Genomic DNA, 23,822 nt, shown 5'->3' with positions numbered 1-23,822 from the left:
CTGTTTGTCTTATGGGTATGGAGAAGAAAATGTTTTTAATTTACACTGTACAGGATAATTAAACAAACCTTGGTTACAATGCCGACAAAAGATAGGAAGAAATAGCATTCCTTTAGGAATTACAGATTTAAGACTCAACTGCAGAATAAAATGCACGGTGCACAGCAATTCTAAATCGTCTTCTATTGTACCACACTGACTGGATTTATGTTTGCTTTACCCACCTGAAACATGCAGTGGTTATCAACACTGAAGAAGCAATGAATAGGGACATTTGGGGTAGAAAGTCAGGGGCATACTCTTTAACGTTATTTAAATGCACTAGACCCAGAGCTTTTTGTAGGAAGAATGTTAAAATGACAACTATATTGGTAAAAATAAAGATTGTCCAACTCAAAGAGTGATATTTAGCATATGTGCCTAAGTTCCACTACACATACCATGTAATATGCTTGTACAGTATAGTTAAGAGATACTCCAATAGGTAAATTCTAACTTCTATTCCATTCCTTTGGATTGCTGTTCCTTCTAATCACCTATTTTGACAGCACAGTCCAGCAGTGGCAAAATGGTATTTTCACACTAGAGTATTTTTAAATCAAGGGCAGTCAGATTAATTACATTCACTTGGATGTCTTAATTTTTAAAATTTCACTTATTTGCATATTCTCAGACAAAAAGAAAAAAACTCCTAAAGTTTCAGAAAGATCAGATTAAAAATTTATTTGTTATTAAGGAAGGGCTAGTTTGTGATACATCCAATTCTCCTTTTAATCTGCCTATTAGCTCTACATGTTTTATTAATAAATTCAAAATAAAAAAGGAAATGTACTGAAGAAAATGTGTTTAGCTGTAATATAAGTCATAATTATTATTTTTAAGGTGGACAAGGAACAAAAACATCTCTTTGAAATTCTTGCAGGAATAGAAATATTTTTAAAGTTTGTGTTAACTTCCCTCAGAATTCATGCATGTAGTGTTGTGGTGGTTGTGCTGGTCCCAAGATAGAAAAGAGACAAACTGGTTGTGGCGATATCTTTTATCGAACCAACTTCTGCTGGTAGAGAGACAAGCTTTCAAGCTTACACAAAGCTCTTCTTCAGGTCTGCCTGGTAAAGGTGATGCAGTCAATCAGTAGCAGAGTTGAAACTAGACTCCCTAAATCCTGGCTTCCAGAGGTGTTCTGTAGCCAATAGGTCACAATGTCACACTGAGCATCTGCAGAGGGAATACAGAAGAATGGAGAGAAACTGTTCAACGGTACATAATGGCATTGTAAGTGATGGTCTATGCTGAACCAATCAAAATACTATGGAATTTTTTATCAGATTCAGCCTTCACTTTCCATACACCAAGGAGCAGCACTATTGGGGCGCGTGTGGTGTACAGGAAGAGAAAGCAGAAATTAATTAATGATATTCAGAACTCAGCATTTTCCCTTTTATGAGTATCTTTTTACCTGGACATTTTCAGAAGTTATACTTAAAAGGTCCATAATTAACTTCCAGAAACCTCAATGTTTCTTACAGAACCATCAAATATTCAAAAAAGAGTTTAAAAGTTAATAAATAGAATTAATAAACATTTGGCAGTAAATTCTGCATTCTGGTTGGTTTTTTACAGTTTCACTATTTCATACTGTTATTTCCAACCCATCTCAACAACAAAATGCATAATCTTCTGAACAACTACATAAAATACCTCTCCCACCAACTGAATGTTAAGTGAGTTTTTAAAAAGCAAACTCACTTTGACAGCTATGAAAACTGCAATCACGTAAGTCTGCATGATTCAAGGCCCACACTTTAGCATAAAGTCCCAACGAAAGGCAATAACAATAAGAGATATATTTCTGAACTAAATTTTCCAAGTGAGTGGTACATAGAATACAGGGAAGTCACTTGAATTTGCTACATTTTGTAGAACAAGGAATGGAGAAATGACACTGTATTTGTAAAGAGGAAGTATGGGAATTTCCATGGTGCTGTCTTCTGTTAACTGAGCATTTTCCGTAAGAAATGTTGAAAATAAAATGAATAAAACAAAACTAAAAGTATCTCAAAAACACACATATCTGTCTATTAAACTTTTGTATTTCCTACTATTTTTTTTACTTCTGAATTTGATTTCCCATTCAGTTTGTGAATGGCTGCTTCACCTCTTCAGGAGTATGAGCTAGTAATGTCCTGGTTGGGGAAAGAGAAACTCTCAGGGATCCCAGTAGCTTCATTTGAAAAACCTACCATTAGGCTGATGAAAGGTAGAAATGATTCCCCTTTCTTTGATGGAGTCATCCTCTCTCTGGACAGAGCTAAATCATCCCAGCCAAAGATGATTTATCCCTGTCATCAAAATACTTCTCAGTGTAAGATATTTCTAAAGAGCATTTCTTACCTGGTTCTAGCAGACTGCACAAAAATGACAGGTACTTGAAAAAAATGTTTTCCTAGGGAGGATACCCCCTTCAGGTCTTCACCCCCACTTCAAGTTACACAAGTTGAGCAATATGTTATAATATCAGTATAGTCCGGATATTTGTCAGGTACAGAATATGAACTTTCCCAGCAAAGTGCTATTGATATAAAAGTTTGTCTGTCAAATGCTTTATCCCTTGGTTGTGGTTATTAGAAAGCATTTTTGTTTAAAGCAGGGAAAACAAATATGAAGATCCCCCAATACTTCACTCCTCCCTTCTACAAGAGCATGCACTTTATGACAATGGGTTTATCACAGCCAAAATGTGTAGGTTGTGTGGGGGTGGAAAGAATTTTGTGAGCTCTGTAGTTAAATTATTGGTGGCACATCTCTGTGGTGAACCCTGTTATTGAAGGTTTCAGAGTAACAGCCGTGTTAGTCTGTATTCGCAAAAAGAAAAGGAGTACTTGTGGCACCTTAGAGACTAACCAATTTATTTGAGCATGAGCTTTCGTGAGCTACAGCTCACTTCATCCGATGAAGTGAGCTGTAGCTCATGAAAGCTCATGCTCAAATAAATTGGTTAGTCTCTAAGGTGCCACAAGTACTCCTTTTCTTCCTGTTATTGAAGTCTAGGAATTTTGAAGGGAGAGGTTTATTAACTTGAAAGCTTCAAAAGAAATTTGTCGTTGAACATTGAAAACACATCATAACTACAAGAAATGCCATCACTTAAAAAAAAGCTATTTTCTAAACAAATTAAAACATTCTGTTTATCAAAACATTTTCTTCTTCGGTTCTTCATCTCTAAAAGTGATATTAAAGATTTTCTAGCAAAGACACCTCCATTTTGTGATTAGCTCCCTCAACACTATATTCTATTATTGTAATTATTGATCACTCTATTAAAGTACTAGCTAAAAGGATCAGTCAAAAAACAAACAAACAGGTATATTCAAGAGAACAAACACTGCTCCTACCTCAGCCCGGAAGGGTGGTCTAGACTGTTAGAATCAACATCCCGAATAAGTAAACACCTCGGAGAAAAGACAAGACAGACCTAAAAAGTAATTTCCACTGTTTTAGCAAATCTGTGTCATTTACATGATAGAAACATGCAAAATTGCGTGTGTGACCCCCTTTGCAGTAGTGGTGGTTCAGAAAATCCCTATGTCTTGAATGGGAGCAGGTTGAACTCTTTAAAAATAATTCAACAAAGCAATCATACATATACTTAAGGTGCTGTCCCACACTGAAAAATGAATGGTATCTTTTCCTCAACAGTTGTGCTCTCTGGCTGAAACTCAGGCCTCACTGAAGTCAATGACAAAGTTCTAACTGGGAACTGGGGCCAGGATTCTACCCCCTGTGGGTATTCAAAGTGATTTCGTCCAACTTGATAGATAGGTGGTAGAATCTCCTTCCTTAGAGGTTTTTAAGGTCAGGCTTGACAAAGCCCTGGCTGAGATGATTTAACTGGGGATTGGTCCTGCTTCGAGCAGGGGGTTGGACTAGATGACCTTCTGGGGTCCCTTCCAACCCTGATATTCCATGATTCTATGACTCTATGATTGAACTTTAGTGACAGAAAATAAGTTTTTACTATTGTTACAACTGGCAGCAGTGAGCTGGATTCCTTCCTTTTACAGCCTTGTCAGACCTACACATTTACACTTGTTCAATTCAATTAATGACTTATAGAACATTAATTACTGATGATCCTGAAAGAAACAACCCAGTTGGACCCTCAGTTCCTAGGATTAGTTTTTAAAGCTAGCAGTTAGAATTACCATATACCATCCCCACCCTCAGGTCCCCAACCCAGCTTTTTAGTTCTAGCCACCGTTTGTGATAATTCATTTCTACATAAATAGATTTTATGTAAGAACCAAACATCCTGTTCGGATATATATTTGCAAAATGTACTCAGACATGGAGGTGAAATTTATCATAATCCCCTTCCAATTGTCACATGAAAAACTATGCATTATCAAGTTAAAGAGAAGGATGATAAGAATACTGGTGATATAAGAATTTTTACATGGAGTTCCAGTGCAGGTCTTTAAGCAATATTTGCAAGTCAGATAAAATGCAACTATTAACATTTGTGCATCCATTAAACAGCTCATAAAAGCCAACAAGGAGGGTTGTACAGGTATTAGATCACTTCCTTGATCAAGTGAGAGGGTCGTAGTTATCATCTGATAGGATGGGATTTACAGCTGTTTAATCATGTCACTTGATTTGTACAACAAGAACAACCAGACTATCAACAATCATTATAAGAGAGACAAGGTGGGTGAAGAAATTGCTTTTATTTGACCAAGTTCTGTTTGTGAAAGAGACAAGCTTTCAATCTCTACAGAGCTCTTCTTCAGACCTATGGAGCTCAAAAGCTTGTCTGTCTCACCAACAGAAGTTGGTCCAATAAAAGATATTACCGCACTCACCTTGTCTCTCTCATATCCTGAGACCAACACAACTACAACAACACTGCAAACAGAATTACAACGAAAGAAGAAATGGAGCAGAGATTGAAAATGTGGGAGATTCCTGGGCAACAGTGGAAATGATGAAATCACAGCAAAAAGCAGCAGCATCTGCAGTGAATATGAGCAGAAAAGACATCATGTAAGTCATTTCCATTTTCAGTCCAGGGCAAGGCTATGGCATGAGATAAGCACTGTGGGTAAATGTTCGCTTTTTGATAACAAATACTGAAAATCTATACATTAAGGTCAAGATTTTCAAACCCAGACATACAAAATACACCTACACGTTTGTCTCTTATGTGCAATGTTTAGTGGGAGTGATCAAGTCAAGATTTGTATGAGGATACTAGCTTGTGAGATCAGAGCTTTATTTTAGAAACTAAGCATGACCGTTCAATACTTCTACTGATTTCCACTGAGTGGTAGAGCCAAAGTGAGGAGATTACTACAACCCTGTTCTCTCAAGTATCAAAGTAATGTGTTTTCTCTGTACCACCTTTGGCTGAACCATTTTCTTACTCTTCAGGGTGCTCAAATGTATTTAGGAAATCATACTCTATATATCTGTCTAAAGTTTGCTGAAGTGATTTCAAACTACAACCATTCAACTCTAGAGTACTTTTTAGGGATTAAAAAGTAATATGTATAATAGTATGATTAACAGTAGCTTAGCAATCAAAGAGTACTAAAACATTCATTTGAATATCAAATGTTGAAAGCAATAACTATCTTTCTGCCTCAGGGAACCTCTGCTTTGAACAAAACAGCCAGCCTGCTTCCTTAGTTTACTCAAATGCTCCCTAACACCTAAATTATGTCCCTTTCTGAGAGAAAAATCTGAGTTGCTATATATCCTTTCCTCAAAGCTTTGAATACAATATCAACCAGATGCTGAATTTTGTTTTCACAAATCTAGCATTTGCATAATCAATGTCATTCTCTGTTAGTTGGGAAACATAGAGCTTTTGATATGCTATCGCTCTCTGGCTCTCCAGAAAGGTTTTATAGTGAAATATGTCTTGTGAAAGCCTGCAGAAAGTTTCACCATGGACAATGGCACTGAAAAATGTTTTCTCCCTTCCCCATAATATGTTTAACCATATTCTGAAATTTCATTCTCCACACCCATTATACTATTGGCTTAAGGTGAGATTGATATGCAAATTAGTGTCAACCATAATGATGTTGATGTTGTTTTATGAGTCATGGACACTTGTTAACTAGAAAAAGGTCTGACACTACTCATTCACTCCATGTGTGACCCAAAACAGGTGCTGCATCATAACAAGCTGGTCAGGAATTAGATTAGCATAATTAGAAAGGGTGAGGAATTTTCTGATGAAATGCTAAGTCATTGGAACTGAAAAGGTTTGCAGTAATGTGTCAGTTGAGAGGAATTTGAATTAAAAAACATTTTGGAAAAAAAGGTTCAAAATTGTCAAAACATTTCATTTTGACAATTTTAAAAGGAAAAATTCCTATTTTCTATTTTGAATGGACTTTTCATTTAAAAATGGAAGCAAAGTAGAGTAAAAAGAGTTTGAAATCAAAACAAAATGTTCACAAATATAAAATTGAAGGGTTTTTATTGCTCTAAACTGATTTTTTTAACAATTTTTGATTTATGAAAATTGTTGAGATTTTGACTTTTCACCCTTATTTGGGATTGGAAAGTTTCTCAATATCTCAACAATTTTCACAAGGTGAAAACTTCTATGAGCTCTAGATACAAAAGAAAGAAAGAAAGAAATAATTATTTCTTGACTGTACAACTAGAAGCAGTAAACCCGTCATGGTTGTACATCTCTGTCATGACCCACTTGCTCTTAGCTGTAGATGATACATTTTTACAGGACTGAAATACATATAGTCAAATATTGTAAACTGCTGCAGTTTTTGGCTTTGCATCTTTGGCTGCTTTATAATTATTTCCCCACAATATCTGCCACTGAAGCTCGGTAAGTATGTGTCTTGTTAGAGGAATATGTCTTCTACGACATTCAAAAGCGCTGGAGAAAAACACAAATAAATACAAATGCTAAAATAGCATGTGCACCTTACGTGAAGGGGGCACTATATTCTCCCCTGACGTCTGTTATAATTATTGCAGTGACATCCCTATCATTTAGGTTTTTTAATATGGTTCCTTCTTATGTTTATAAAAGCTTAAGAGGGAAAAGGGAAGAAATTACTCAGAGTACACTATTCAGTCTAGATGACATAATGAAAAAAAAATGAAAACTAGAACTAATTTCAGGTTTGTTGGTTTATTTGTTTGTTTTTTGCTTGTTATAGGAATTCAGTTCACAATATAGAACTGCTAAGTAACTGTTTTATCAAGTAGCAAATTATTCTTAGATATTTTCAGATCTCAGTGTTATGAAACAAAATACTATGAGGAATGTCGTGGATATGGGATCTATCTTCAGATCTTCTGCAAATGTCCCAAACTGAAAGACTTTTTGTTTGATGTTTTGATGGGAGTTACTTCAGTGGTATATAACCAGGATGTATATTTTTAGTGTTATGGGAATGTGCATAATTACCATAGATACTTGTATAGAATCCTTGTAACTGGCACCAATAAATATATTTAATTATTATGACCCAGTTCCAGAAAAGCACTTATATATGTGCTAAACTTAAAGCACAAGAGAAGACCCACTGATACCAATGGAGCTATGCATGTCTGATAGTGCAAAACCAACTACCCACTACAGAAATGGGATTGGCAAGAATACAATTACTAAGTGAAATTGAAAGACTTCCTGTTTTATATTAACAAATGAATATTTGAGGAAAAATGCAGCATATACAAGTAACTGTTTAACACCAAATCATTGCTATAACTTTTGTAACAAGTCTGTATATTTACTGTAACCCATAAACTGTACTGCTCAATCCTTTGGCATTCTCAGATCCTGCTTGGAGGGCATGAGAGTAGACCCATGTATTCATGCAGATCCATGATGAAGTTAATGGAGCTCCCTCCTTGTTCCCCAGGAAGACTTTGGATAGCCTTACTTTCCCTGGCTAACACTCTCTCTTTAACTGCTCATGTAAGAAAATATTTCTATTGTCAGCAAGTCTGTTGATCTTTAATAATAGTGTATAAAAGCCCTACTTTTCAAGACTGTCCAGTAGTCTTTTGTTCCTCAGTTTTTTGCTGTTCAGCTCAAGATGCCTATTTGATTTGATTCCATCATCCTGCTTTTTTTTTTCAAAACAGGTGATATCTTCTATAGCATTAAATACTGTTTCTGTATCAAATATATTTCAACTGTCATATTGTAGAAATACTTTACCTGATGTCATAGTTTAATTTTTCCCCTGATGAAAGTCACAAAACTTTTGGCTTCTTAAGTGTCTGTTTACTCTCTCTGTTTGTTTGTTTGTTTATAATAGAAGAACACAGAAACAGTCCGTGAAATTAAAAAGTGGCAACTTCATTGATAAAAGTACCTAATGAATAATTAGAATGTGGAACTCATTGCCACATGGTGTGGTTGAGGCCAGGAAATTTAAAGAGGGGTTGGACATATTATGTGGATAACAAGGTTATCCAGAGCTAGAATAATTAAATCAAAACAGAAAGGTATCAGAAGGATTATAAAAAGCTCAAGGTTTAAAATAATCTCTAAGTAGTATGAGACCATCCTGAAGGGCAGATTATCCCACATGTGCCCACTGTAGTGTTTCTTGATCTGAAGCATCTGGTGTTGGCCAGTGTCTGAGACAGGATATGGGGCTAGAAATACCAGTATGGCAATTCCTATGTTCATACTTTTATTTTTCCCTTGTCTTTTATTAACCTAATATTTTTGTGGGGGAGGGAAGGAAAGGGACAAAATAACATTTATCTTTGCTGTGGGAATACTGTCTTCATGATAGTTTGGGGTTTGGGTTCCGATTGCTGTTGGATATCTGCCCAACCTCTTTATGGGTGAAGAAGAATAGTGAGGAAATGGTGTTTTCCCTCCATTGTAGGTTTTGTATTTCATTACTAATTTAAAAGTGGGTATGAATGACTTCAGAGCAGAGAGTTTTATTTCAGTTATTCAGTTTAGAAATCACTGAGTTATTCACAAGATAGTTGAACTACTTTTTTGTTTGTTTGTTACTAAAATCTGAACATGAGTGGTTTGTTTCTGGAGGCAGATTTATGGGACATTTTATCGAGGTACAGTCTGATCTGTTTTGTGTTGTGCATGCCATGTTTCATTTTTAGCATGGCAGAGATGTGTGTTTGTGAATGGGCCCCTTAAGTACTGACAGTTAAAACTGATCAGTTCTAAAATATCTAGCAGAGCTTGTTTTGTTTTTATTTTTTTTGTTTTGGTCTTTGGTCTCCTTAATACACTGGCCTCATTTCTAACTTTTAGCACTGCTGCTGATCATGCAAGATGTCTAGAGCTGAAATAAAGTTGCACCAAGTTGAAAACTAGAGGGCCTATTAGCATGGGTGTTTCAGACCTAGGACATCATTATGTAGCTGCAGCGGGGTGGTCACCGGCTCCGGGCCTGAAAGGATTACAGCCAGCCCTGGGAGAGGGCTGGGCTGGTGAGCCAAAGGCTAGGCTGATGGGGAAGGCAGCCTCAGCTGGGGCCATGCCCCAATCAGGCCACAGCTGGCCCTATAAAAGGCTGTGAGCCAGGCACATCTCTCTCTAGCTATGGAGAGAGATGGGCCTGGCTGCTTGGGAACTGAGTAAGGTACCTAGAGTGGAACAGGGCTGGGAGGAAGGCTAGAGGAGCTGGGGAGCTCTAGCCTGGAAACCCCCCAGGCTGCAAGCCTTTTTAAAGGCCGGGAAGGGTATTGGTGTTGCAGAGGTGCAGCCCACAGCAGGCAAAGGCAGCAGGTCAAAATCCTACTTTGCCAATGATGAATGGTTTGTACACTGCAGTCTGCCCCAGAGAGTGGGGGCTAGATGGTGACTGGCAGTAGCCAGATGGAGGGAAGGTGGGGATAGAGGGTTGTGGATTCCCCTGCGTGGGGAGATCCCGAGAGAGGGTGTACTGCTACGGGGCAGCACCCAAGATAAAGGGGCATGGGGATCTGGGAGGGACATGGGGGCCTGAGGCAAGTAGGACATTGGCCTGCAGAGGGTGCTCCAGAGGCTGGAGAGCTAATTCCTAGGATGGCCAGCGTGAGGTGCCACAGTGGTAACTCTTACCGTGCTACAGTAACTATTAAATACAGGAGCAGGTTTTCATATTTCCTTTGTCTTCCTCTTTTTCTATATAGCAGGACTCATGATATGAAAAAAGCAGCATGATGATTTAAACTAAAGGATTGCGCAATACTCTGAGCGATGTATAACTTCATTGATACATAGCGCATCTGCTAAGAGCGATTAGAGGTAAAATGAAATAGCACTGAAAGAATACATATATGTAACACTGTCTACTTGAGGGTGTCATTTGTTAACATCATTGACTGCAGTCAAGTTGATTGAAGTGTTTTTATTAGATCTCCAGGGAAAGGGTGAAAAAAATGACATATGTCAAGACTACCACAATCCATAAAGCACCAGAATCAATATTTAAGGGAACCTGAAAAAAAGCAAAGGGAAAAAATAGAAAACTGAAATGTTCTCTCTATTGTTGCTGTCCTCAATAGAACTAACACTTTTTTTACTTGCTTCTGGGCCAAGTTCTCTGCTAATGTAAATGTGTGAAATGCCATTGAAGTCAATGCAGCTCGCCCAGTTTCCACAAGAAGAAGGTTTAGCCCATTGTCTTCGGCCCCCCTCCGTGCCTAAGCTCCTGAAAAGAGCATAACACCAGAGAGCAACAGTTTCCCTGCATTCTCACCACTGGCCCAAGCAGTGAGCCCTCCATGTAGCTGGGGCTCCAGAATGCCATGGTAAAGAGGTAGTAGAGGAATTGCTCTGCTTGGCATACTCCGTTCAGATTGGGGCAGATTTTCAAATGGAAATCCAAATGGTGATTGAACTAGCAGAAACTTCCCCTCGGCAGTTACAACCCCCCATTTCTTCTCTCAAAATGAGGTTTTAGAGCATTTGCCATTGTGGGTTCCTGGGGGACTTGTACTGCAGTGGGAGAGGAAGGGGGGAAATCAGGGAAGCTGTGCAGAAGCTATGGGCCTATGCACAGATGCTCTTGTCCCATTTAGGAGATTGCATTCCCAGGCCACCAGTTGGATGAGGAGTCTGACCTCCTGTTTTTTGTCTAGCAGGGAGTAGAGAGGCAGGTTGAAAATCTTCCCCCCCACCCCCCATGGAAATATATGGAAAACCCCACACATAGAAACTCAAATTTTCCCAGTCCTTCCTTCCTTCCCACATGGCATGTGGTACTCTGTTCTTACCCCCTTTACTCCTGCTGAGCACATGGCAGAGACATCCATTTATGCTGGCTGTATTGGATATAGACTTTAGATCAGGGGAAAGCAGCAGTACAGACACCAAAGTAGATGGTCAGCTTTAAATGGTTATATTCTGAACTGACACTTAAGATGAGTAAATGTTACAAGTTTAATTTCAGTTAGCACATTTCAGTCACATCTCTGCACAAAGTTTCTTGTCAGATTCCCTTCCCCTTAACAATGCTTTCTTTTTTCTTTTTTTTTTAAGAATCTGTTATATTGGTCATTCATTGGACATTTTCTGTTCAGGTCAAGGGATAGGTTACCAAAATCCTTCCTCCAAACTTTTGCCAATGCAATATACTAAACCTGAATTGAACCCTTTGAGAAGATTTGGTTACAGAGTCTTATTTTTCATCTTTGTGGACCTTTGCACTGCTTTGGCCCAGTAGAAATGAATATCCTTTTGAGATCTGTTTGAAATCAGAATCTGGCCTTCTGAACTGAGTTGCATGAAAATAAATCTGGTGTCAATTAAGTCAGAATCAGCTCATTAGAGTTCCCAGGTAAGTCCAGATTTAACATGTATAACTGAAGGGATCAGATATTATAGTCAGGGGAAACAGATACAAATGGTGAAATTGGAGCACACACTCTGGAAAGCAGGCTTCATATACTTATTTTAAATGTGGTGATGCTAATTAAGCATGAAGTATCCTTAATCCCTCAGGGGAGGAAGAAATGTTTTGAGCAGAACAGACACAAATTGCCATGATATAGTCCAGTGCTCACAGAACCACCATGTCAATCGGCATATTCTTTTTTATGGTTTGCTTATCCAGTGTTAAGCCACAGCACAGTCTTACCAGTGGTAACTAAAATATGTAGGGCCTGATCCTCAGCTGGTGTAAATCAATATAGCTCAATTGAAATCAGTCTGTCTTCAGTGAAGCTATTCCAGTTCACATTTGCAAGGATGTGACCTGATATTGCTACTTCTGTATTTAATGTCATTTAACTATTGTGTATGTTCTCTACTTTACTTAGAGCGACCACATTTTAAAAATCAAACCCCTGGACTCTCTTTTTTTTTTTAATGACAATTTTAGTCTTGGAAAATCATAGAAAAGACAAAAGTACACTTAAAAATGTGTAGTGGTGTCTCAACAATGACATGCATATTTCTTTAAAATGGAGGTTTTTTTCTGGTAACAATGTTCTCAGTGAGTGTATCATGAAACACTGAACCAGTGTTTCACATTCACTTTGAGCAAGAGCACAGCCTTGTGAGCATCTACACTACTTGAATTTTCCTCTTAACTCCAATCACTGTTCATCACACTGAATGGCCAGTCCACTGGATTGTTTGTTGCTGGTAAACACAGAGAAACACTAATCAATTCTAGTCATTGTAGCAATGCCTGTTGAACAAGCAGCTTGCAGGTTTTTTTTAAAAGTGATTTAAATTTTTAAAAAAATCAGGTCTTCCAAAAGAAGTTCACCGGATACAACCACATCATATGAAGAAAAAAAAAACACAAGACTTTCCTGGAAAAACATGGGCATATGGGTGCCTTAGATCTATTTAAGACATATCTGTAGCATTATGTAAATAAGATTACATATGATGAATTGAGAGAGTCTCTAGAAAGATTATCTTATTGGTTATTGTGGGAGGTTTGGTTTGCTATTCTTATTTCCTTTAATCTGTAAATATTTCATTACCAAAGATTCTCGTTAAGCATTGAAAACACCTGTGCTACCATTCAAATCAAAGACAAAATCAGATTCATAGCACTTTAAACTCATTTTATATTCACTTTACACAGCTGTAAGTCTGACCCAAAGCCTGTTGATGTCAATGAGCTCTGATTTCAGTGGGCTATGGATCAGGTCCTGAATGACTATAAGGTATTTTGCAAGGCATGAAGAATCAGGTCCTCAGCGAGGAGCAACAAATTCAGGGTGACAGATTAACTGACCCATATAATCATCAATAGTATTTAAATCCCATCTATAGTAGACATACCGCCACCAGGGAACATAGTTTAAAACACAGAGGTTATTGGCAAATTCCTTAAGATAAAAGTAGATTTTTTCTGTCCATCTTTATCAGTGACATGGGTTTCTGAGTTCACAATGTTACCATTTGAGTTAATTATTACAGGAGCCATTTTTCAAAGGCTAGGCAATTGAGTGTTAAATGGTTTGCAGGGCTTTGTAAGGGTATATGTTGACAACATCACAGTATTTAACAACACTGGGGCTGATCACATAAAACACTTAAACTGTGCTGTCAAAGCTCAAAGAGGCAGACCTGAAAATAAAAGCTTCCAAGAGTAAAATTGGAGAAGCCTACGTTCCTTATTTAGGACACTGTGTAGGGGGAGGTCAAATATCCCCGATCCCTTGGAAGTTGAAGCCATTGTAAATTGCAAACTAACAGGTTCAAATTTTCATAGGTCCGGTTAACTATTTCAGAAGGTTCCTATGTAGGTTCAGTGACACTGTATCCCCAATCACAGATCTATGTAAAAAGACTTAAATGCAGCAAAGTTGTATGGACAAAGGCATGGCAAGAGGGTTTTGATAGGGTAAAGAAAATCGTCTGAAAAGCCTGTTCTAGCCTGTCCAAATTTTGACAAAGGGTTTGAACTGTGTATCGATACATCAGACACTGGATTAGGGGCTTTGCTGATGCAAATGTGGTGAAAAACAACAAGAACACCCTATTGCTTTCTTAAGTAAAAAAATTGAAATTGACTCAGCAAAATTGTTCTGCCATTGAGAAAGACAGTTATGCAATTGTGTGGGCAGTCGAACTCTGTGAGCCTCAAAAGCTTGTCTCTCTGACCCACAGAAATTGGTCCAATAAAAGATATTACCTCACCCATCTTATCTCACTTGTATACTAACACAATTACAAACATAGTTCCAAGCTGACTAGATTAGACCTTAAATATTTTTCATAAGTAAGCTATATATATATGGCCACACCAAATCTTTAGTCTCTCTGTGTTCCTTTTAATATCTCAGAGTTACATGGGAGGTCAAATTGCAGAGCTGTTGTACTAAAATTAATTTGTCTCCTCTCCCTTAATATTGTCAACTGCATAAAACAAATGAACCTCTCCAAAAGATCGTTTTTACCATTCTCCATTTCCACCCACCGCTTCATTTTCCTCTGTTACCTTCCCTAAATTATTTAGTCTTTGAGAAGGCCTGATTATTCCTGGCCCTGGCACAGGACTGCAGGAAAGATGGGAGGGAACAAGGAGCTTGCTTAGTCTTGTATGTTTGTATTACCTGCACTCCGGCGAGTACTCTTCACAAAGGGTATATCTACATTGCATTTTAAAAACCTGCAGTAGCATGTCTCAAAGCCTTGGTCTATAGACTCAGGCTCACACTAAAAACAGCAGACATCCAGGCTTCAGCTGGAGCTCAGACTCAACCCCACGCTCTCTGTAGACAGTTACACAGGTGTAGCATGAGCCTGCATCTGTAAACCCAGTCTCTGAGATTCTCTGCCTTGTTTCTAAATGCAGTGTAGATGTACTCAGTGTGTGCACATCACATATAAATGGGATGGCAGAGTGTGGAGGAAATGGAACCATAGAACCATGAACCTGGCTAAATTGAATTATCTTCTTCCTCTTTCTGTCAACACGCAAGTGAGCAAAACTTGTGGGAAGTGAATTTTAAACTTGTCTAAGAATTATTATTACTCATTATTTGTAGCATCCACGACATGTTAAGTGATTTCTAGTTAGATGCTTTAATAAAGTACAGTCCCTGCCTCAAGGAACACACAATCTAAAAATCAGACATACAGAGATTAGGAGGAAAAGGTACATCCTCTAAGTAGAGAGGATAGCAAACTAAGTTTAAGTTCACTTAGGTTCATTCTGGGCAATATAGCAAACATTTGTTTTCAAGAGAGACTCAAATGTGTAAATGGTAATAGGCCTTGGATGATCTTACCAAGCATCAAGGCAAAATGGAAGAAGGCACAGAGAAGCGGACGATGAGGTGGATGAGGCTGGTAGGCCAGAAAGGAAGTGGTGTATAGGGATGGACACTGCTTGACACAACATTCCCAAATGACTTGCCAGACCCTTGGCACAGTGGCAATGAAATCACCTAAATAAGGGTCTGACCTAACTCCTTGGTTCATACTCTCTTCAGAAGAGAGTATGAAGATTAAGCCTCATGCACTACTTGTGCTACTTTAGATGCCTTATCTTCAATCCCCCAGTATAGTCAGAATTTAGTAAAAGATTTAAGTACTACCATCTATGACATCTTCTGGTACTATGTTTATACTTTTTCTAATGTTTTCAGATGGACATTTTCTTTGACCTTGACATGGAGAGTGGCTAAACCAGATATATAAATAACTGTAAATATTTTCTAAAGAACAGGATGAATGTGTGGTAACTTTTGCCCTCAGAGTGACTGTCTACAATTCAATTAAAAACTGGGTACTCAGCAAGCTTATTTGTTGGCTATTCGGTGCCTGCTGAACACTTCAAGGACTTTATCTCTAGACACATTCCATGTAAATGATTAAAGAAATGGCACTTAAACCTGTGCTTTGGCCTCTAATATTTCTTCTAGTACTCTGTAGTATTGCAGAGATTCCCCTCCCCCTATTTTCTTTCCATAAAATCATAAGATGTTCTTTACTCTGCAGTTACAGCTACTGCTAATAATGATTTTTTTCTAAAATGACAATGAGATCATATGGGCAACACTCTGAATACAAAACTTGAACAAGAGAACCAACCTTACTGGCATACGTTTTCCTTGCTTCATGTCAAATATAAACAGCCTTTAAAGGATATTTTAAATTTATTTTAAAGAAAATATTAGGGTTTTTTACTTATGGCAGTTTGGACCTCTTTAATAGCACAAACTTTCCCTTGGTTCTGTTCTGTCAACATTGTTAACAAGTTTCCCTAACTGCATGTAATATTAATTTCTTCATATACTTCTAACAGCCTTTAAAACAAATGTGCTCAAAACACAGGATAACGTGTTGTATTTTATGTGACAAAGACCTTGATCCTGAAACAACTATGCACTTGTTTAATTTTATGCATATGAAGTCAAGGGGACAACTCATGAGCAGGCAGGAGGGATAGCTCAGTGGTTTGAGCTTTGGCCTGCTAAACCCAGGGTTGTGAGTTCAATCCTTGGGGGGGCGATCTGGGGCAAAAATTGGGGATCCCTCCTGCTTTGAGCAGGGGGTTGGACTAGATGACCTCCTGAGGTCCCTTTCAACTGTGGTATTCTATGAGTAAAGGTAAGCATGTGCATAAGTGTTTCAACCAAAAATAATGTCACATGTCAGAGTGGTATGCCCTGAGATTAATGTTAAAGATGGTTTATTTCAGTGTCTCAGACTAGTCATTCTTCATTCACAAGTTTGCCTTCATATCTGGATTTGAATTTCACTGAAGTTTGAGGGTGTTCATGTAGGCACATCTTCAAGATTTATCAAAACTTAAATTAAAAAAATATACAGTGTGTACAGATGGTTAAATATCTGTCTTTAAATGAACACAAATAAAGAATTTCAAATTAAAGAGTGACAATGTATTTCTTCCCGATGCAGTGTTGCTTGTATCTCTCAGCAATCTATAGAACAAAACGGGCTGCCATACGTAGGCACAATGAGATGATTTAAGGATGGAATTTTGCCTATCCCTTGACTTATTGTTTGTGAGTTTAGATCCAACTTTTAACTTTTGCAACATATTTTGAATATTAGAATATTCCTGATTCAGATTTTACTTACACTGGTTTTCTACTAGTGTAGCTTCATAGAACTTCCTTGGAGTTACTCCTGATTTACATGAGTGTAAGAAAGATAATAATTCATGCCAAAACTATTCCTGGAAGTCTGAGTGCTCCAAAATGGCTCCTAGATGTCATATAATGATATCTTTTAAGACTTGTATTATTGATCTAATAGGCTGAAAACATTTGTTAATGTAAATCTGTATTTAAAGATTTTTTTTAAACTCGAAGTCACTGAACCTTGCTCCGGTACTTACAGTTTATCAGCTGGGCCACTTTGCTTTGTTCCTGACTCTGGCGTATTCCCATAAAGCATTTGAGTTCTCAAAAGGAACACCACTTTACTTATTAAATGAAAATTATTTACCAGCGCTACACACCAGGTTTAGTCTAAAATTTAAGTCCCACCCTTGAAACATTTAAAAACAACACAGGAGGAGGACTCATCTTTCTCCTATCAGAGTCTAAAAGATGCAACACAACTAGCTAAACTGAAAAAGTGTAACACAAAGAAGTTTCTTTTTTTTTCCCCTTTATTTTCTGTAATATAAATGATGTTTAAGAATTCAAGTTTTCTGGAGAAAAAGAAATATGGCAAAACAATTGGTTCTTTATTCAAGACTCTATAATAAAGTTCATAAAAACTCTTCTTTTCCCCAGTGATTCAAACTACAAACAGCAAAAAATAATGCTTGTGAGTAGCCTCAAGAGACCACTGACTTATACTATTTCCTCTCCAGGCAAAAAAGTAAAGTGGTTTGCATCATTAAAAAGAGGAAGCTGAAAACAAAATCTAAACAGGAATAAACAAAGACAGTTTAATAAAAAAAGAAAAGGAGTACTTGTGGCACCTTAGAGACTAACCAATTTATTTGAGCATAAGCTTTCGTGAGCTACAGCTCACCTCATCGGATGCATCTGATGAAGTGAGCGGTAGCTCACGAAAGCTTATGCTCAAATAAATTGGTTAGTCTCTCAGGTGCCACAAGTACTCCTTTTCTTTTTGTGAATACAGACTAACACGGCTGCTACTCTGAAACCAGTTTTATGAAAATATTTTGAATCTATATTGAAAGTTTTTTTTAATCTGTTTCTGGAAAAATATGTTTCAAAGGCCCCAGTTCTCACAATATCTATTGCTTCATGCTTCAGATAATTAAAGGATAACTTCATTTTGAACATATATTAGACAAGCTAGAGTGTTCTGTTCTTTCAGCTCCCACTTCAACCTTTTCATTAGAAATGCCTGCCACACAATCATTTCTTAATGTGATCATGTGGTCCATATAAGCATGGACATACTACATTAAAAACACACAAACTGTAAGAGACTTAATATAGATCCATCTAATATTTTTACCCTTTTTAAAAGGCATGATCCAGCTCCAATTAAACTCAGTGAGAATCTGTCCATTAAACTTCAGTGAGAGCTAGATCAGGCCTTATAGCAATTTTCTTTATAGACAGACAACCATACAAACTACTTACACATTAGTGAAATCATTAGCACGGATATACTCAATCCACTGTATAATTTGTATGCAAAAACCAGAATTATAGGCCTGAGAAGCAGTGAAGCACTGAGGGGGTGAGATGCAGCTGTAATACTGAGTGTCAAAGGAGGGAGGTATCATGTGGTTTAGGATGGGCATGAGCAGCTAGAGGCTGCCTTGGAGGCTTTGGGCTTTTTTTCCCTAAAGCAGGGAGATTTAATGCAAATAATTAATATGAATATAACATTATGTTTGAGAACTCCAACACACAAAAGTCAAGAAATTCAAAAAAATAAATGTAGGATTAAATTCCCTGCTGGCAGGATTAAAATTAATGGAGCAGTGCCAATTTACACAAGCAGATAGTTTGGCCCAAAACATTAATTCATCATCATGGAATTAAATTAATCAACTCACACTAAATAGCAAACTAAATGTTTGTGAGCTAAAAGTAAAGAATTCAAACCCAAAACATCATGTGTAGGTTCATAAAACCTCTAATTCTATAGCATTTGTACATCCCTAAAATTAATACCCATAACTCTTCAGGAAGGGTTATATAACAACATTTGGAATCGCTATTTTTTTTTTTTCATTTCAGAAGCGGGGAAAGCAATAGATGGCTTTTAAACAGAAAGGACAGATATAGATGGAGACTTCTGGGAATGGATTGCTGAGGAACAAGGTTCGGCATGTAAGACTGACAGCAAAGTTCATACTCCCCTCAGAACAGCACACCAGACTTGTTCTGCCTAAAATCTGTTTGAAATCCTGCAATAGTAGAAATGATCACTTACTTGCCATTTTGTATTTGTATCAAAAGAAAACTGAGCTTTAGTTGTTTTTGAAACTTGTGATTTCTTCAGCTTATCAGTATGCTTTACTGAAAAGTTTGTGCTTTGATAGTCAAAGAATCCTGACCTCCTTTTGATAGGGTCATAGAAGCAATAGGATTGCATATTGCAAGGATTTACTAAACTTTAGGTGATTAAAAATGAATTGCAAGAACGGAAAGTAAATTGGAAGTGATGATTGCATTAACATAATATTATGCCTCCCTGTGACCTAATGGACTGCTTAAGAAAGTGTGCTCAGCAAAAATATTTAAATGTACTGGCAAACTGCTGCTCTTGTCCTCATAACTAACACAGATGTATATTTCTTATTTCCTCTCTTTACTTTGCATTTCTTCCTACTGTGCTTCTGGTCTGTCCATCATAATAAAAAAATATCTAGGGCCCAGTTCTGCTCCCATTTAAGTCAATGGGAGTTTTATCATTTAAGAGATGATAGGTCTCTGACCCAAAGAGTTTAAACATTTACACAGACAACATGAAAATAATGGAACCTCAGATCCTGTAATTTGAAGTCAGCGGAGCTACACCGATTAACATAAGATGAAGTTCTGGCCCAAGACACTGATACTGTGATACAGCAAACATAAGCAGCCGTATTTTGGGTGACCGTCTTGAGAATTCCTGGAACTTCTTTTTAGAAGTGCTGAACATCCAAAACTCTAAATAAACCAAATGGGAGATGCAGATGCTTAAAACTCCTGAAAAACAGGCCCAAAATTTCTCAAGCAAGGCACCCAGAAATTGAAACCTTCAGAATCAATTCCCAGTTTTATTTAAATTCAGGCCAAAGTAACTATTTCCAAGCAGGTTCTTGGTTGTCTTTCTTCCACAGGACAGAAGCAACTTTGTGTGTACAAAGTGCAAGCTGGTCTCCATACTGGAAGAGAAGATTGAAGGTCTGCAGCAACAGATAACAACCCTGCATTGCATACGAGAAACGGAGGATTTTCTGGACAAAAGTCAGGATATGCTTCTACGGGCACAAAGCTCTAAAGATTTAGAGCAGGTTGCACAGCAGAGCCAAGAGGCCAGTGAAGAAGCTTGGCAACATGTGACCTCCAGAAGAAGAAGGGGGAATGTCCGGGTTCCAGCAACGTGGACACAGGTAACTAACCACTTTCATGTTCTCTCCACAGGTACCGTTGCAGAGAGTGGACCAGATGATATGTCTGGGGGGAGAAAGCAGAAGGAGACTGCTGGTTGGAAGGCATGAGATGCGCTGTCCTGAGATGCGGGGTTCCACGACCACCACTCCCAAGAGAAGGAGGCGGGTGGTGGTGGTCGGGGACTCTCTACTCCGGGGGACTGAGTCATCTATCTGCCGCCCTGACCGGGAAAACCGAGAAGTCTGCTGCTTGCCGGGGGCTAAGATTCGCGATGTGACGGAGAGACTGCCGAGACTCATCAAGCCCTCGGATCGCTACCCCTTCCTGCTTCTCCATGTGGGCACCAATGATACTGCCAAGAATGACCTTGAGCAGATCATTGCGGACTACGTGGCTCTGGGAAGAAGGATAAAGGAGTTTGAGGCGCAAGTGGTGTTCTCGTCCATCCTCCCCGTGGAAGGAAAAGGCCTGGGTAGGGACCGTTGAATAGTGGAAGTGGCTATGCAGGTGGTGTCGGAGAGAAGGCTTTGGATTCTTTGACCATGGGATGGTGTTCCATGAAGGAGGAGTGCTGGGCAGAGACGGGCTCCACCTTACGAAGAGAGGGAAGAGCATCTTTGCGAGCAGGCTGGCTAACCTAGTGAGGAGGGCTTTAAACTAGGTTCACCGGGGGAAGGAGACCAAAGCCCTGAGGTAAGTGGGAAAGCGGGATACCGGGAGGAAGCACAGGCAGGAATGTCTGTGAGGGGAGGGCTCCTGCCTCATACTAAGAATGAGGGGCGATCAGCAGGTTATCTCAAGTGCTTATATACGAATGCACAAAGCCTTGGAAACAAGCAGGGAGAACTGGAGGTCCTGGTGATGTCAAGGAATTATGACGTGATTGGAATAACAGAGACTTGGTGGGATAACTCACATGACTGGAGTACTGTCATGGATGGTTATAAACTGTTCAGGAAGGACAGGCAGGGCAGAAAAGGTGGGGGAGTAGCACTGTATGTAAGGGAGCAGTATGACTGCTCAGAGCTCCGGTACGAAACTGCAGAAAAACCTGAGTGTCTCTGGATTAAGTTTAGAAGTGTGAGCAACAAGAGTGATGTAGTGGTGGGAGTCTGCTATAGACCACCGGACCAGGGGGATGAGGTGGATGAGGCTTTCTTTCGGCAGCTCGTGGAAGCTACTAGATCGCATGCCCTGGTTCCCATGGGTGACTTTAATTTTCCTAATATCTGCTGGGAGAGCAATACAGCGGTGCATAGACAATCCAGGAAGTTTTTGGAAGGCATAGGGGACAATTTCCTGGTGCAAGTGCTAGAGGAGCCAACTAGGGGGGGAGCTTTTCTTGACCTGCTGCTCACAAACCGGGAAGAATTAGTGGGGGAAGCAAAAGTGGATGGGAATCTGGGAGGCAGTGACCATGAGTTGGTTGAGTTCAGGATCCTGACACAGGGAAGAAAGGTAAGCAGCAGGATACGGACCCTGGACTTCAGGAAAGCAGACTTCGACTCCCTCAGGGAACGGATGGGTAGGATCCCCTGGGGGACTAACATGAAGGGGAAAGGAGTCCAGGAGAGCTGGCTGTATTTCAAGGAATCCCTGTTGAGGTTACAGGGACAAACCATCCCGATGTGTCGAAAGAATAGTAAATATGGCAGGTGACCAGCTTGGCTTAACGGTGAAATCCTAGCAGATCTTAAGCATAAAAAAGAAGCTTACAAGAAGTGGAAGGTTGGACATATGACCAGGGAAGAGTATAAAAATATTGCTCGGGCATGTAGGAATGAAATTAGGAGGGCCAAATCGCACCTGGAGCTGCAGCTAGCGAGAGATGTTAAGAGTAACAAGAAGGATTTCTTTAGGTATGTTGACAACAAGAAGAAAGCCAAGGAAAGTGTGGGCCCCTTAATGAATGAGGGAGGCAACCTAGTGACAGAGGATGTGGAAAAAGCTAATGTACTCAATGCTTTTTTTGCCTCTGTCTTCACAAACAAGGTCAGCTCCCAGACTGCTGCGCTGGGCATCACAACATGGGGAATAGATGGCCAGCCCTCTGTGGAGAAAGAGGTGGTTAGGGACTATTTAGAAAAGCTGGACGTGCACAAGTCCATGGGGCCGGACGAGTTGCATCCGAGAGTGCTAAAGGAACTGGCGGCTGTGATTGTAGAGCCATTGGCCATTATCTTTGAAAACTCGTGGCGAACAGGGGAAGTCCTGTATGACTGGAAAAAGGCTAATGTAGTGCCAAACTTTAAAAAAGGGAAGAAGGAGGATCCTGGGAACTACAGGCCAGTCAGCCTCACTTCAGTCCCTGGAAAAATCATGGAGCAGGTCCTCAAAGAATCAATCCTGAAGCACTTACATGAGAGGAAAGTGATCAGGAACAGTAAGCATGGATTCACCAAGGGAAGGTCATGCCTGACTAATCTAATCGCCTTCTATGATGAGATTACTGGTTTTGTGGATGAAGGGAAAGCAGTGGATGTATTTTATCTTGACTTTAGCAAAGCTTTTGACACGGTCTCCCACAGTATTCTTGTAAGCAAGTTAAAGAAGTATGGGCTGCATGAATGCACTATAAGGTGGGTAGAAAGTTGACTAGATTGTCGGGCTCAACGGGTAGTGATCAATGGCTCCATGTCTAGTTGGCAGCCGGTGTCAAGTGGAGTGCCCCAGGGGTCGGTCCTGGGGCCGGTTTTGTTCAATATCTTCATAAATGATCTGGAGGATGGTGTGGATTGTACTCTCAGCAAATTTGCGGATGATACTAAACTGGGAGGAGTGGTAGATACGCTGGAGGGCAGGGATAGGATACAGAGGGACCTAGACAAATTGGAGGATTGGGCCAAAAGAAATCTGATGAGATTCAATAAGGATAAGTGCAGGGTCCTGCACTTAGGACGGAAGAACCCAATGCACAGCTACAGACTAGGGACCGAATGGCTAGGCAGCAGTTCTGCGGAAAAGGACCTAGGGGTGACAGTGGACGAGAAGCTAGATATGAGTCAGCAGTGTGCCCTTGTTGCCAAGAAGGCCAATGGCATTTTTGGATGTATAAGTAGGGGCATAGCGAGCAGATCGAGGGACGTGATCGTCCCCCTCTATTCGACATTGGTGAGGCCTCATCTGGAGTACTGTGTCCTGTTTTGGGCCCCACACTACAAGAAGGATATGGATAAATTGGAGAGAGTCCAGCGAAGGGCAACAAAAATGATTAGGGGTCTGGAACACATGACTTATGAGGAGAGGCTGAGGGAACTGGGATTGTTTAGTCTACAGAAGAGAAGAATGAGGGGGGATTTGATAGCTGCTTTCAACTACCTGAGAGG

General features: G+C 39.4%; 1 protein-coding gene across 1 annotated transcript in view; it reads right to left on the bottom strand.

The window, feature by feature from the left end:
* Nucleotides 1-834: 834 nt before the first annotated feature.
* The window catches only part of LOC144930171 (uncharacterized), a 180,335-nt gene continuing 157,347 nt past the window's right edge, over nucleotides 835-23,822 (bottom strand). Inside the window, exon 3 of the mRNA XM_078851320.1 lies at nucleotides 835-1,218. Within this exon, the coding sequence (XP_078707446.1) occupies nucleotides 1,100-1,218 (119 nt within the window). The 3' untranslated portion in view covers nucleotides 835-1,099. The remainder of the gene's footprint in view (nucleotides 1,219-23,822) is intronic.

This window comes from Lepidochelys kempii, chromosome 2 (genome assembly GCF_965140285.1).
Source record: "Lepidochelys kempii isolate rLepKem1 chromosome 2, rLepKem1.hap1, whole genome shotgun sequence".
Classification (NCBI taxonomy): domain Eukaryota; kingdom Metazoa; phylum Chordata; order Testudines; family Cheloniidae; genus Lepidochelys; species Lepidochelys kempii.
The sequence above is the reverse complement of the archived record's forward strand: the minus strand, read 5'-3'. Positions and strand labels throughout refer to the sequence as shown.